Genomic DNA, 16,293 nt, shown 5'->3' with positions numbered 1-16,293 from the left:
AAGCAGCACTGAAGATGAGCTCCTGATTCTATACAACTTATACCTTGTAATGAGCAAATTGAAGGACATCACAAAAGCAAGAACAGACATACAGACAGAATGAAAAACTAAAGACATGGACTAAACAATTTTAAACAAGGACATCCAGACAAAAGAAAAGAAACAAGCTTATGGAGTAACAACAAGCAGACTGCTGAAGAGACCCCTGCCCTGCCCTCAGAGAGATAACAGAAATCCAGAGGAAAAGAACACAAGCCCTCTCCAAAGTAAGGGCTTTCTGCCATACAACCGTGTAAACTGCATAAACTTGTCAATACATTATAATAGAAAGACAAAGATATAAAATAAGAAAAGTACTGTGATAATAGAAAGGCAAAAGCAGAGCAGCATAGACAAGACTGAAGCCTCAGAGACAGAAGGCAGAGCCAGCAGGAGGTCAGGAATCCTAAAGATAACATACCCAAAAGACACAAACAAAGATCAAAGGAAGGCAATTAAGAGGTCGATACTGAAAGACAATGCAGAAAATCTATGTGCAGATTATAACAAACTAGGGAGCAAAACTAATTTAATATTATATACAGAACATATCCTCACATGGCACAAGGCAATTTGTGAACACTACAAAGATATCACAATTGTGGACATCACCCAGGATGGGGACGCGGGCAGGCAAATCAGAACTCAGGAGGAGGACTCCCCCCAGCAGACAGCACTAACCATCAGTGTTTATAACAGTGGAACCATCTTGATCCAAGGTGCTAAATGCAGACTGGATGAATTTGAGAATAGAGTTGAGCCGAAATTTTCGTAATTTCGCATTACTATAATTACGCATGCGAAATTTGCGATTACGATGCGAAATTACGGTAGCGTAATTGCCATTAAAATCGTAATTGAAAATATCGTAAACGTAATTTTCAACGCGTAATTTCGCGTTTTGTTCATACCGTAATTTCGCATTAAACCATTACACTCCCGTATAAAAAAGCCGCCGACTTTAAGGGTTAATAGCAAAGCCCCCTTAAATGCTAAGAGCCTCAAATTTGGAGAGTATATTAAGGAGATCAGAAGGAATAAGAGGAAATTTTTTTTTTTCAAAAAGACCTTATAGTTTTTCAGAAAATCGATGTTAAAGTTTCAAAGGAAAAATGTATACATTTAAAAACCCGCCGACTTTAACGGTTAATAGCAAAGCCTGCTTAAAGTTTAGGAACACCAAATTCCCAGGGTATATTAAGGGGATCAGTGGGAATAAGAAGAAAATTTTTTTTTTCAAAAACACCTTATAGTTTTTGAGAAAATCGATTTTTAAGTTTCAAGGCGGAAAATGTCTTTCAAATGCGGAAAATGTCAGGTTTTTTTGCACAGGTAACAATAGTGTATTATTTTCATAAAATCCCCCCAAGTGGGAAGAGTTTTACTTACTTCGTTCTGAGTGTGGGAAATATAAAAAAAAAAACGACGTGGGGTCCCCCCTCCCAGACCAAATCCAAATCCAAATCCAAAAAAGCTTTATTGGCAGGACCAAATACATTTAGCATTGCCAAAGCAAAACAAAACAAAACATTAACATGGGGGGGGGGGGATTGTGGGAATAAGGGAAGGATAAAGGGGGTTGGGGTATATAGTCCATAGGTGTGTGGAGGATGTAAGGGACAGCTTGGGGGACTGGGATATACAGTCCATAGGGGGGTATTGGGGGGAATACCTCTTTGACCCCTCTTTAACCCCTTGTCCTCCCCTGGAGGTGGAGGCCGCGATTTCCTGGGGGGGGGGTTCATGGTGGCATCTGGGAGTCCCCTTTAAAAAGGGGTCCCCCAGATGCCCACCCCCCCCCTCCCAGGAGAAATGAGTATAGAGGTAATTGTACCCCTTACCCATTTCCTCGGAAATTGACTAATCAGTTACAATGTAACAAAGTTATTACCTCCCCGCCTCTCCCACATGTCACCCACATGTCACCTACATGTGGGTGACAGATGTGGGTGGGGTGGACAGCGGGAGTCGGCGGGGACTTAGCGTCCTGCACGGACGCGTAAGTGTATGCGGCGGCTGAGCGGCGAGTGACGCCGGGTGCGGCGTAGTTACAATGTAACAAAGTTGTTACATTGTAATAACTTTGTTACATTGTAACTGATTAGTCAATTTCCGAGGATATTGCGAGGGATCATTTATTTAAAGGGACAGGTAAGTATTAATGGTTAATTAAGAATATTAAAGGACTTTTTTCGTGCTTATGTTTTTTGTTCAATTAAAATACTTTTTCTAAGTGTTTGTGTGTTTATTTACTTTTAACTCTTAAAGGAAATGGGTAAGGGGTACAAGTACCTCTATACTCATTTCTCCTGGGAGGGGGCGTGGGCATCTGGGGGACCCCTTTTTAAAGGGGACTCCCAGATGCCACCATGAACCCCCCCCCCCCCCCCCCAGGAAATCGCGGCCTCCACCTCCACCGCCCATCGGAGGTGGAGAAGAGCCCTTTGTCCTTGGATTGGACAAGGGCTCGGAGGGGGAGGGGAAAGCTTGGCTGCCCCTCTACTTCCGAGACCCCCCAATCCATGGACCATGCGGGCTGGTATAGTCAGGGTGCGGAGCCCCACGCGACCGGTGCTCCGCATTCTGGCTATCCCAGCCTGCATGGGGGACAAGGGGTTAAAGAGGTCTGGGAGGGGGGACCCCACGTCGTTTTTTTTTTTTATATTTCCCACACTCAGAACGAAGTAAGTGAAACTCTTCCCACTTGGGGGAATGTATGAAAATAATACACTATTGTTACCTGTGCAAACAAAACTGACATTTTCCGCATTTGAAAGACATTTTCCGCCTTGAAACTTAAAAATCGATTTTCTCAAAAACTATAAGGTCTTTTTGAAAAAAAATTTTTCCTCTTATTCCTACTGATCCCATTTTTATACCCTGGGAATTTGGTGTTCCTAAACTTTAAGCAGGCTTTGCTATTAACTGTTAAAGTCGGCGGGTTTTTAAATGTATACATTTTTCCTTTGAAACTTTAACATCGATTTTCTGAAAAACTATAAAGTCTTTTTGAAAAAAAATTTTTCCTCTTATTCCTTCTGATCTCCTTAATATACTCTCCAAATTTGAGGCTCTTAGCATTTAAGGGGGCTTTGCTATTAACCCTTAAAGTCGGCGGCTACCTAACATTGATCCATGCGTCAACTTTTCCGCTTGGGAGCATGGCCATACGCATTAATTTCGTAATAACCACTGTAATGCGAAAAATTACGCGAAAATTACGCTTACGCGAAATTTCACGAAATCCTTCATCATTACGATTATGCACTTACGGCCATAATCGTAATTACACTAATTACGCGAAAATTCGCGAAATCATAATTACGTCATTACGCTCATCTCTATTTGAGAAGCTATTTCCCCATATCAGAGAAAAAGCAGAAAACTATAAAACCATAAATAACCCTGCTACACAAAAATGTGAGGATAAAACTACAAAACAGGGAGAAAAACTGCCCCCCAGAGACTCTCAATCACACCCCTCCCTGGAGACCCTCAGAGATTGTCTGTCTAATCTAGAGATAGACTTCACCCTCTTCAGAGATTAGTATCAAAGAAACCAAGGTGTGAAAAGTGCAAATGACCAACTGAGAGAAGAACTAGCCAGGCTGAAATCTGAGCACACTGAAGCCCTGGGTGAAATCAAAGCATCTCTTCAACAACTGCAGGAGGAGAATTCACAGCTTAAGGAGGAGATCCGGAAAATACAGATATTAAATCAGCCAAAAGAAGAGGTGACAACAAAATGTACAAAGGTTCCCACAAGTCGTGCGCTGATTGAGGACTGCACTGTACACCACACACAAGATACAGTAGACACCAAAGATCACCACAGCCAACCAGACCCCTCCCCAAATGCTACCAACACGCGTACGTACAAAAAGGGCGCCTGGACAAAAAGGGCGCGGGGTGTAAACTCTAAATAATAATTAATCATTAATAGGGTTTATAAATATAGTGTGCTATATTTCGTTTACAAATAATGTTTAACAAAATTATAAATCATTAAATAATGTTTATGAAATCGGAAATTGTGAAAACGTTAATCTTCCCTGTTTCAAAAGTTAAACTTATAATTACGTTTATAAAAAAACCAATAATATATGTTTTATTGTTATAATTGTATATTATTGTGAATAACCGTCATTTATGGTTTGTTCTTATAATAAAATCTGAAAATGTTGTTTATAAAGATGATATAAATATAACTACGTTCGTAATAAGTGTTGTAATACATTAGTAATTATTACTAAAATTTTACTAAAACTATACCTAAGCCTACTCTTACACAGAACCCTACCTGTACCTATCCCTAACCCCTAGACTCCCCTGTTGGTGCCTAAACCTAAGACCCCCCTGTTGGTGCCTAAACCTAAGACCCCCCCTGTTGGTGCCTAAGTAACCCTCCCTGTACCTACCCCTAACCCCTAGACCCCCCTGTTGGTGCCTAAACCTAAGACCCCCCTGTTGGTGCCTAAACCTAAGACCCCCCCTGTTGGTGCCTAAGTAACCCTCCCTGTACCTACCCCTAACCCCTAGACCCCCCTGTTGGTGCCTAAACCTAAGACCCCCCTGTTGGTGCCTAAACCTAAGACCCCCCTGTTGGTGCCTAAACCTAAGACCCCCCTGTTGGTGCCTAAACCTAAGACCCCCCTGTTGGTGCCTAAACCTAAGACCCCCTGTTGGTGCCTAAACCTAAGACCCCCCTGTTGGTGCCTAAACCTAAGACCCCCCTGTTGGTGCCTAAGTAACCCTCCCTGTACCTACCCCTAACCCCTAGACCCCCCTCTTGGTGCCTAAACCTAAGACCCCCCTGTTGGTGCCTAAACCTAAGACCCCCCTGTTGGTGCCTAAACCTAAGACCCCCCTGTTAATGCCTAAACCTAAGACCCCCCTGTTAATGCCTAAACCTAAGACCCCCCTGTTGGTGCCTAAACCTAAGACCCCCCTGTTGGTGCCTAAACCTAAGACCCCCCTTTATTATGTGGATAATTATGTTTTACTAATTGTGGATTAAAAAAATATTTTGCAATTTACGTTACGTACTGATCGCTTTATTTTGTGAATAATAATGTTTTACAAACAGTAAGGGATAAAACTTTAAATAATGTTTTAATTATTTAAATAAGATAAATATGTTTAGTATTTTCATAAACGTTATTCGGCACGGGTGCATTTTATAAACGTAAATCACCACAAGTTCAGTTATAAATCATTAAACAGCTCCGGGCGCCGTTTGTAAACTTTATTTAGCTCCTGGCGCCGTTTATAAACTTTATTTACCTCCGGCGCCCTTTTTTCCTACCCGGCGCCCATTAAACGCTATTTATTATGGGAGTGAATGGCGGCGCCCTTTTTGTCCACTAGCGGCATGCGCCCTTTTTTCCCAGCTCCACCAACACATGCCCACCCAACACCCCAGAGCCCAGCCACTGCCAGCCAGACCCCTCCCCAAATGCTGCCAAGACTGCCCCACCCAACACTCCAGAGCCCAAGCCTAAACACCAAGCAAATGGCTCCTATAGACCTCGCAGCCCAGACCTTGTGCTGATTATAGACTCTAATATAGACATAGACATACCTGGACATAAAGAGACTCTTTCCAGAGAAGAATGTTATTAAAATCACCTGCTCAACTATTGAACAAGTAGCAGGGGTCATTAATGAGCCTCATTTCACTGACCCAAAACATCTCATCCTGCACACCGGGACCAATGACATTAAACAAAACACCATAGACCAAGAAACCATCACAGACAAACTGTCACAAATTGCAAAAAGGGCACAGCTGAAATTCCCCAATACAAAGATTATCCTCTCTTCCCTGCTCCCAAGAAAAGATATCTCTCACCAGACAATCCAACAAATCAATGCAAAGCTGGCCTCCAATCTCAGATCCTCACCAGGCATACAACTGGCACGGCACACCACAATCACAACCCACCACCTGTACAACAACAAGCACCTTAGCAAACAAGGAGTCAGCCTCCTTGCAAAGGAGTTTAAGGACATGGTACTTAAAGAGACTCTGTAACAACAAAAACCTCCCCTGGGGGGTACTCACCTCGGGTGGGGGAAGCCTCCGGATCCTAATGAGGCTTCCCACGCCGTCCTCTGTCCCACGGGGGTCTCGCCGCAGCCCTCCGAACAGCCGGCGACTGTGCCGACTGTCAGTTCAATATTTACCTTTGCTGGCTCCAGCGGGGGCGCTGTGGCGACTTTCGGCACGGAAATAGACGGAAATACCCAATCTCCGTCGGGTCCGCTCTACTGCGCAGGCGCCGGAAACTTGCGCCTGCGCAGTAGAGCAGACCCGACGGCGATCGGGTATTTCCGCCTACTTCGGCGCCGAGAGGCATCAGAGCGCCTGCGCAGGAGCCAGGAAGGTAAATAATGACGTCACCGCTGCCCGGACTGCACGGAGGGCTACAGCGAGACCCCCGAGGGACGCAGGACGGCGTGGGAAGCCTCATTAGGATCCTGAGGCTTCCCCCACCCGAGGTGAGTACCCCCCAGGGGCCGTTTTGGCGTTACAGTTCCTCTTTAATAGACCTCAGAGACCCCAAGAAAGACCTAATCCAACACACAGATGGCAAACTCCAATAAAGCGTTACCAAAGAGAGCCCCCACAAACACAACAAATGTGGAGGAAACCGCCTGACTCACAATGGCAACACGAAACATGGCGGAAATCAGGACTTTTTCTAGCACTTTATATAGTATACTGATGCGACACCCCAATAATATTGAGTCCTATGACAATCCCTGCTCATTACAAGGTATACAGACTCAAAATGACATCACTCATTATCAGTAGCTGGAACATTGAAGGGATGAATGCCTCAGCTTTTGGATGCAAAACAAATGATCCAGACTTTAAAAAGAGACTTGAAAACATTGATATTCAAATCCTCCTGGAGACATGGACCCGGGCAGGGGTTGAATCTCTTGCACCCATGGGATACAGGGAATTTTCTGTATCTTCACAGAAAAACAAGAACGTTAAACAGGGTCGTCGTTCAGGAGGCATACTAATCTGGTACAAGGAGGAGCTTACAGAGCACATTAAAGCTCTCAAATGAGGAGACAGCCACATCTGGATCAAAATAAACCGCTCCATCCTCACCGCTCAGTCTAACATGTACCTGTGTGCAGCATATATCCCCCCAACAGAGTCCCCTTACTACAAACCTGATATTTATGAGGTCCTACAAAGAGAAGCCAGCCACTTCCAGTCTCAGGGCAGAGTACTCATCTATGGAGACCTTAATGCCAGAACAGGCACAGAGAAGGACTATCTGACCTCTGAGGGAAAAACATACATACTTGGAGGAGAGAGCCATTACCAGGAACCAATGCAGACAGCAAGAAACAGCTATGACAAGACAGTAAACAAAAGCGGGAAAGCCCTGTTGAACCTGTGTCGGAGCCTCGGCCTATACATAATGAATGGGCGAACCAGGGGTGACTCTCTTGGGAGATTCACTATGAACTCACACGTAGGCAGCAGTGTGGTAGATTATGCTGTCACAGACACAGATCCCATAAACATCAATGCCCTCATAGTCACCCATGAAACACACCTGTCCTGCTGTACCTGAAATCCACCGACAAGCCAACCACACAGCAGCCTCATCAGACCGGTCTCTACAAGCTGCCACCACCCCTCAAATGGCCCAAACAGTCTGCCACCGAATACACCAACATGACCATAACTGCCAAAATCCAAGAACTGCTGACAAAATTTTATCACAACCCATATGAACCAAACCAACAAGGTGCCAGCCATGCAGTGAAGGACTTCAGTAACATCCTACATACCATGGCAGTACTAGCAGGCTTCAAGCAGACACCTGCTGACTTAACATTTCAGAAAAAAAACATTGTAAAATGTTATAAATAACACTTCAATTTTCAATTTGTAAAAAAAATTTGTATGTTTTAATTTGTCATAATTAACTTTGTCAAATAAGGTAAACTAAAAAAAGGAGGGTGCTAGTTCACACATACCACCACCACCTTTCATTCTTATTCTTGTGTGGCTGACACCATGATGGAGTTTCAGGTAGCCTGCATTTCATTGCTTGCAAGCCTCCACTGCATGGCTCTGCATTGGAGTTGGTGGTGCCACCACCACCATGAATGTCAGGCAGGCCTAATACCAGCCTGCCACCCCACTGAACACTAATGGCAAGCCTCCACTGCGTGGCTCTGCAGTGGAGTTGGTGACACCACCCCCACCATAAATGGCAGCCAAGCCTGCTGCCAGCCTGACACCTGCTGACTTAAATTTTTTTGAAAATTATCATTGAAATTATATAAATATTACCTTTTTTTATTATTATTATTTAGTATTTATATAGCGCCGACATATTACGCAGCGCTGTACAGTGTATATATATATATATATTGTCTTGTCTCTAACTGTCCCTCAAAGGAGCTCACAATCTAATCCCTACCATTGCCATATGTCTACATTATGTAGTGTAAGTACTGTAGTCTAGGGCCAATTTTTAGGGGGAGCCAATTAACTTATCCGTATGTTTTTGGAATGTGGGAGGAAACCGGAGTGCCCGGAGGAAACCCACGCAGACACGGAGAGAAGATACAAACTCTTTGCAGATAGTGCCCTGGCTGGGATTCGAACCAGGGACCCAGCGCTGCAAGGCGAGAGAGCTAACCACTACACCACCGTGCTGCCCATTACCTTGAAATGTTGTCTTTTTATAAAAAAAAAATTGTTATAAATAACTTTTCTATACATAAATAACTTTCAAAATAATTTTTTATCAATAACATTCACAAATAGGCCCTAGAAAAAAATAAAAATGTAGCTGTACACTGAGCCAATCTGCCTCAGTTGAGCGTGCATGCAGCGCCCACACACCTAAGGACCTTACAGACTTGTTAGAGCTCAATCTCGGTAAACGCGGCGTTTGGTCTGTCAGTGTGAAGCAGGCATAACCCTTACATTACCACCAGGGATGAGCAGAAACTACGCCAGTGCGAATCTACGCATCGTAGTTCGCATCTACGCATCGTAGTTCATAGGCGAAGTTTCAAAACTACGCTTACGAATTTACGTGTAGCGAAGTACCGCTATGCGTAGCTTACGCCCACTATACGTAGTTAACATGTGTATTGCGTAGTGAACTACGAACGCGTTACTCGCGTCTAATTTTCCGCATGCGATTGTATGCATACAAATTTACGCATTGGAAAGGGGAATGTACGCATAGAAGGGTTCCATTAATACGTACAATTTTCTACATAGGGGCATAAGTATCCGCATACACTATGCTTCGCGTAATTGCGTATTTTAACGCGTATTCTACGAAATGCATACGAAGCGAATATTTGTTTTCGAAGCCGTAGTTAGGCGAAGCGAAATTGCGTAAAACTACGACCATCCCTGCTCTACGTAATTCGCTAAGGGCAGCCTCTAACCAAAAACACAGAGACCCCAACAACCGAGACCTAAGGGAAACCCATGACCACCTACAGAGACAATACAAAGACACCCTCAGGCGGAAAAAACAGAGCCACATCTCCCACAAACTCCAACAGCTGGAGGACTCCCTCCAAGACAACTCATTCTGGGAGACCTGGAACCATATCGGTGCAAAGCCTAAAAAAAGCCCTCTTCATATCCAAAATGGACACATCTGGCTCCACTACTTCAGGAACCTCTACAAAGACATCCCAGAAAATGCCCAAACCCTGGAGCAGAAACAAATAGTCGCAAAACTGAAGGACATGGAGGAGACAATCAAGGACTTTCAAAACCCTCTGGATACACCAATCACGGTGCAGGAAATAAGAGAAAGAACAAAGGTGATAAAATGTAAGAAGGCTAGCGGTACCGATGGCATCCTACCAGAGATGATCAAATACAGCCCCCCGGACATACATGAGGCACTCGCAAGACTATTCAGCCTTATCCTGAGTGCGGGCTCCTTTCCTCAGGCCTGGAGTGAAGGCCTCATAACACCCATCTACAAGAATGGAGACAGATATGATCCAGCAAACTACAGAGGAATCTGTGTCAGCAGCACACTGGGGAAACTGTTTAACAGCATCATCAATAAGAGGATCCTCTCCTTCCTCACACAGCAGGACATACTCAGCAAAATCCAAGCCGGGTTCATGCCAAACCACCGCACAACCGATCACATCTACACACTGCACAGCCTCATCAAGACCCATGTCCAGAGCTCACGTGGCAAAATACACGCTTGCTTTGTTGATTTTAAGAAGGCGTTTGACTCAGTGTGGCACCCAGGCCTTTTCCTAAAACTTCTAGAGAGTGGAATAGGAGGAAAAACCTATGATGTCATCAAGAGTTCATATACTGGGAACCAATGCAGTGTGAAAGTAGATGGGAAGAGAAGTGCGTTCTTCAAGCAGGGTCGAGGAGTCAGGCAGGGCTGCAGTCTGAGCCCAACACTCTAACATATACATTAACCAACTGGCTGTAGCCCTGGAATCCTCCCCAGCTCCAGGGATCCTCCTGCATGACCGTGAGGTGAAGTTCCTGCTGTATGCAGATGACCTTGTGCTGCTCTCCCCAACAGAGAAAGGACTACAGGACAGTCTGTCAGTATTGGAGACTATCTGTACCACATGGGCACTGCCCATCAACCCAAAGAAGACAAAAGTGATGGTGTTCCAGAAGAAGAATGGAAATAAAACCCCCACCTCCTCATTTATATTAAATGGCTCCCCACTGGTGTCCACTAACAGCTACACCTACATGGAGTATGTATTCCCCTCAATACCCCCCTATGGACTGTATATCCCAGTCCCCCATGCTGTCCCTTACATCCTCCACACACCTATGGACTATATACCCCAACCCTCTTTATCCTTCCCTTATTCCCACAACCCCCCCCCCCCATGTTAATGTTTTGTTTTGCTTTGGCAATGCTAAATGTATTTGGTCCTGCCAATAAACCTTTTTTGGATTTGGATTTGGATTTGGAGAGAGAGGGAGAGGGGGAGAGGGGGGGGAGAGAGAGAGAGGGAGAGGGAGAGGTGGGGGTGGTCCTTTTTGCTATTGAACCTGTAATCCGGGTTCGGATATCTGGGTCAGTGGTGAAACTATCTGCAGATAGCTATCCTGATATCTGCCCAACTATCCAGAATCCGGATCCGGCCGGATAGGGTAAAAATGGTCCGATATTCGAGTTACCCGGATACCCAAAATCCGGATGAGCATCCCTGATCTCTAGTTCATTCAGGTTTGATGGCTTCCGAGCATGAACAGCTCTCTTTTACTCACACCAGAGATTTTCAAATACATTCAGGTCTGGGGACTGAGATGGCCATTCCAGAAGGTTGTACATGCTACTCTACATGAATTCCTTAGTGGATTTTGAGCAGTGTTTAGGGTCGTTGTCTTGTTCAAAGATCCAGCCCCGACACAGCTTCAGCTTTGTCACTGATCCCTGGACATTGGTCTCCAGAATCTGCTGATACTGATACAGAATCTGCTGATACAAGATTCCCAGTCCCTGCACTGGCCAGACAGCCCCACAGCTCGATGGAACCACCACCATATTTTACTGTAGGTAGCAGGTGTTTTTCTTGGAATGCTGTGTTATTTTTCCTCTGAGCATAACGCCCCTTGTTATGCCCAAATAACTCCATTTTAGTTTCATGAGTCCACAGCACCTTATTCCAAAATGAAGCTGGCTTGTCCAAATGTGCTTTAGCATAGCTCAAGCGTCTGTTTGTGCTGTGGGAGGAGAAAAGGCTTCATCTGCATCACTCTTGCATACAGCATCTCCTTGTGTAAAGTGCGCGTAATGGTTGAACGATTCACAGCAGCAAGATCATGTCTATTCAGAGATCGCTGACAGTCTGACAGGGAGGGCGGAAGAGAAAGCAACTTTGTTGCTTTCTGCCCAGTGATCACTGTGATTGGCTCACAGTGATCACAAGGTAACGATCCAATGAAACTGGCTCCTTACGCATTAATTAACTTTCCGGCTGTCAAGTGACTGTCAGACACCCGATCGGCGGGGGGGGGGGGGGGGGGGGGCGCGGGAAACCGACGGCGTAGATCCTATGCTGGATCAGAGTAGATGCACCGCGGTAGCTGTGCAGGATCTCATTGCTGTGGTCCCCAATAGGTTAATACAGGGAAATTTCATTTAATTTCTCACTAGGTTTGGGGGAAACTTGTACTCTTTGCACAAAAGATTGCAACGCAACTGACCACTGTGAACAGGGCCTAACTTCTGATTAATCTCGCCCATAACGGGGCAGGTGTGCAATGGGGTCGATGACAGCGTGCCTTGGGCGGTAAAATGCACAAACCCAGCCCTGATCTCGCCCGTTCATCCCTAGTAAACTTGTATCAAGGCAACAGGGGCGGCACCAGGGGAGTGCTATGGGGTGCTGAAGCACCCCCTAAATTTGTCCAAGCACCCTATTTGCACCCCCTAAAAAAACAGGTGCTGATTGTAATTTTTTTTTTTCATAGCAGCAGCTGGCGCCGCTCTGTTGCTTTAATTTGAGGTCACAAAGGAAGGTAGAATAGAAAAGTGCTGGCACTGCAGCTAGGTGTGCAGGGAGGGTTGCAGGGGTGCAGACCAGGTATCCGGTGCGATGTAGATAGACCAGTGTGCTCAGGCTCAGATAGACATCATATGCAGGCAGAGAAAAAGATGAGAAATGCCGGCACTGCTGTAAACTGCTTGTTTATTCATAACACATGGTGCAACATTGTGGATTCAAATTTGTGCATATTGAGAAGTAACATACCGGTGTGCTGGTAAAGCTGTGCGGTGGGTGCTGGGGGATGAGAGCCTTACAGCCGTTTCACGCAGATGGCAGCCTCCGTAGAAGCGCATCTGCGCGATACGGCTGTAAGGCTCTCATCCCCCAGCACCCACCGCTCAGCTTTACCAGCACACCGGTATGTTACTTCTCAATATGCATAGATTTGAATCCACAATGTTGCACCATGTGTTATGAATAAACAAGCAGTTTACAGCAGTGCCGGCATTTCTCATCTTTTTCTCTGCCTGCTTTAATTTGACCCACCCAGCCCTGTCTGCCAGTCACTAGCCCTGTAGCCCAGCCCCAGCCCCATCTCCATGGCACTCACATGCTGTCTCCCTTGCTGTGTGCGGCCAACGTCAGATGTTCCATGCGCAGCGCACACTGATGTGACGTCACTCGGCCAGGCAGCATAAAACTGTGCACACCGCGTGTGTTGGCGTGGTGAGGGCGGAGCCGTGAGGAGAGAGGAAGCCAAGAGCGATACGAGAGCGAGCCGAGAGCGAGCCGAGAGGAGCCGAGAGTCACTCTCAGTCCCCACAGCCAGTTCAGCGCAGGCATCGGGCGGCGGAGGTGCTGATTGTAATTTTTTTTTTCATAGCAGCAGCTGGCGCCGCTCTGTTGCTTTAATTTGAGGTCACAAAGGAAGGTAGGATAGAATGGTGCTGGCACTGCAGCTAGGTGTGCAGGGAGGGTTGCAGGGGTGCAGACCAAGTATCCGGTGCGATGTAGATAGACCAGCGTGCTCAGGCTCAGATAGACATCATATGCAGGCAGAGAAAAAGATGAGAAATGCCGGCACCGCTGTAAACTGCTTGTTTATTCATAACACATGGTGCAACATTGTGGATTCAAATTTATGCATATTGAGAAGTAACATACTGGTGTGCTGGTAAAGCTGTGCGGTGGGTGCTGGGGGATGAGAGCCTTACGGCCGTTTCGTGCAGATGGCAGCCTCCGTAGAAGCGCATCTGCGCGATACGTCTGTAATTCTCAATATGCATAAATTTGAATCCACAATGTTGCACCATGTGTTATGAATAAACAAGCAGTTTACAGCAGTGCCGGCATTTCTCATCTTTTTCTCTGCCTGCTTTAATTTGACCCACTCAGCCCTGTCTGCCAGTCACTAGCCCTGTAGCCCAGCCCCAGCCCCATCTCCATGGCACTCACACGCTGTCTCCCTTGCTGTGTGCGGCCAACGTCAGATGTTCCATGCGCAGCGCACACTGATGTGACGTCACTCGGCCAGGCAGCATAAAACTGTGCACACCGCGTGTGTTGGCGTGGTGAGGGCGGAGCCGTGAGGAGAGAGGAAGCCAAGAGCGATACGAGAGCGAGCCGAGAGGAGCCGAGAGCGAGATGAGATGAGCCGGAGGATTGCTGTGAGTCACTCTCATTCCCCCCAGCCAGTTCAGCGCAGGCATCGGGCGGCGGAGGGGGTTGGGTCCCGCCCGGCTGGGGTCTTTCATTGCCTGCCGCCCGGCTGCCTGCCAGACAGTGCCTGCCTCTTTTTATTGTGGGGCAGCTGTGGGAATCGGGTTGGGCCGGGCCGGGTGTGTGTGTAGGCTCTGGCCTGGCCGCTGGTGCCAATTTGATTGCACAGACAGATGATGGGTCGGGTCGGGAGGTGTTGTGTTAGGCTCTGGCCTGGCCGCTGGCGCCATTTTGACTGCACAGTCAGATCTGTGACAGATCTGACTGTGCAGTCAAAATGGCGCCAGCGGTCAGGCCAGAGCCTAACACAACACCTCCCGACCCGGCCAGAGAGAGACACACAGACTGCCTGGACTGCAGTGCCTGGATTTATAGTGGTGCAGCACTGAGAATCAGTAAGTCTGTGAGACTGTGATGGTGGGGGGGCAGGGGGGCGATTTGTCTGGCGCCATTTTGTGAGTCTGTTGATGGGGGGGTAGCTGGGAGGAGGAGGGGTGGTGTGGTGTAGGCTGTACATAATCATGTCACTGTGTCCTCAGAGGAGCTCACACTGTAATCCTGTCAGTGTACTGTCCATACTATATTTATATAGCAGTAACATCTTCTCAAGCACTTTACAGAATACATAGTCAGGTTCTCGGAAGAGCTCACAATCTAATCCTATTCTCTTATATCCTACCATATCATTATGTATTTATATAGCAGTGGAATATACTCCAGCACTTTACCACGCCCCTCTTTTGATGGCCACGTCCTCTTTTGGCCACGCCCCCTCCCCCCAATTTTCAGCGTGCCTCCCTGCAAAATTATCCAGCACCTGCATAGCATCCCCAAAAATATGTCCTGGAGCCGCCACTGCAAGGCAACACATGAAACTTATAAAAATAGTGATTTTCTTCATATTGATCCTGAATAAACGTAAATGAAAACTAATTTTATAATGTTTGACCAAGAAATTGAGTCTTGTCAAATGTGTAGAAGGTTTGTGCCAATACACACAGCAGTAAGAGAAAAAAAAGACAGTTTTAAGGGCCCTTTTCCACCTGCAATCGCTAGCGTTCATGCTGAACGCTAGCGATTGCTGAATCGCAAAACCGACGATTCCCCCGACGTTTGCGGCCGCGATTTTGCTATGCTATGCACTGCATAGCAAAATCGCGGCAATTATCGCTCCGCCGCGCGTTCGCGTTCCCGACAAAAGCGAATCGCGGTAGTGGAAATGACCTACCGCGATTCCTATGTTAAAAAGCAAACCGTAGCGATTGTAAAATCGCTAGCGGTTTGCGGTTTTGCGATTCAGCCAGCGCAAACGCGCTGGTGGAAAAGGGCCCTTAGAGTTAAATGTAAACATTGCAAAACATGAATTCTCATTATACACGTATGAAATACTTTTGCTCATTAGGGGGTTAAAGGGGTTAAATAAATATGAAAAATAAAAGGTATATACAACTTTTTACACCTTTTCTGCAAACTTTATCTGACTGTGAAATCAATGTCTTATTTTGTGATGCCATAAAAATTTGTAAAAAACAAAACAAAACAAAAAAAACTTACCATTTTGTGTCTGGTTTTCTTTATTCATCCTTGAAGTAACATGTATGTCACCATTTCCATATATAAAGCCACTTGATTCAACATAGGATTCATTATAGTCCCCTAAATGTAATGTAAATATTTTTTCAATAGAGTTTCTTTTACCAATGGTGTCAGCAGTTGCCAATAATTTAGGCCCTGTTCACAGTGGTCAGTTGAGTGTCAACTCATTGCCAATACAATTCTATGGGCCTGTTCACAGTAACAGATCACACTATTCTAACTCGCTGCATGCAGGCTTTGTATTAACCTCCTTGGCGGTAATCCCGAGCTGAGCTCGGGGTATGCCGCCACGGAGGATTGCTCAGACCCTGCTGGGCCGATTTGCATATTTTTTTTACAAACACGCAGCTAGCACTTTGCTAGCTGCGTGTTTGTTGCGATCGCCGCCGCCCGCCAGCGATGCGCAACTACCCGCCTCAATACAGGGCCCCCCCG

At 46.1% G+C, this 16,293-nt stretch overlaps 1 protein-coding gene across 1 annotated transcript in view; it reads right to left on the bottom strand.

The window, feature by feature from the left end:
* The window catches only part of LOC137519354 (polycystin-1-like protein 1), a 102,953-nt gene extending 87,080 nt beyond the window's left edge, over nucleotides 1-15,873 (bottom strand). Inside the window, exon 1 of the mRNA XM_068238306.1 lies at nucleotides 15,817-15,873. Coding sequence (XP_068094407.1) covers nucleotides 15,817-15,844 — 28 coding nt within the window. The 5' untranslated portion in view covers nucleotides 15,845-15,873. The remainder of the gene's footprint in view (nucleotides 1-15,816) is intronic.
* Nucleotides 15,874-16,293: the final 420 nt, after the last annotated feature.

This window comes from Hyperolius riggenbachi, chromosome 5, assembly GCF_040937935.1.
Source record: "Hyperolius riggenbachi isolate aHypRig1 chromosome 5, aHypRig1.pri, whole genome shotgun sequence".
Lineage (NCBI taxonomy): Eukaryota > Metazoa > Chordata > Amphibia > Anura > Hyperoliidae > Hyperolius > Hyperolius riggenbachi.
Note: the sequence above shows the minus strand (reverse complement) of the source record. Positions and strands in the feature narration are given on the sequence as shown.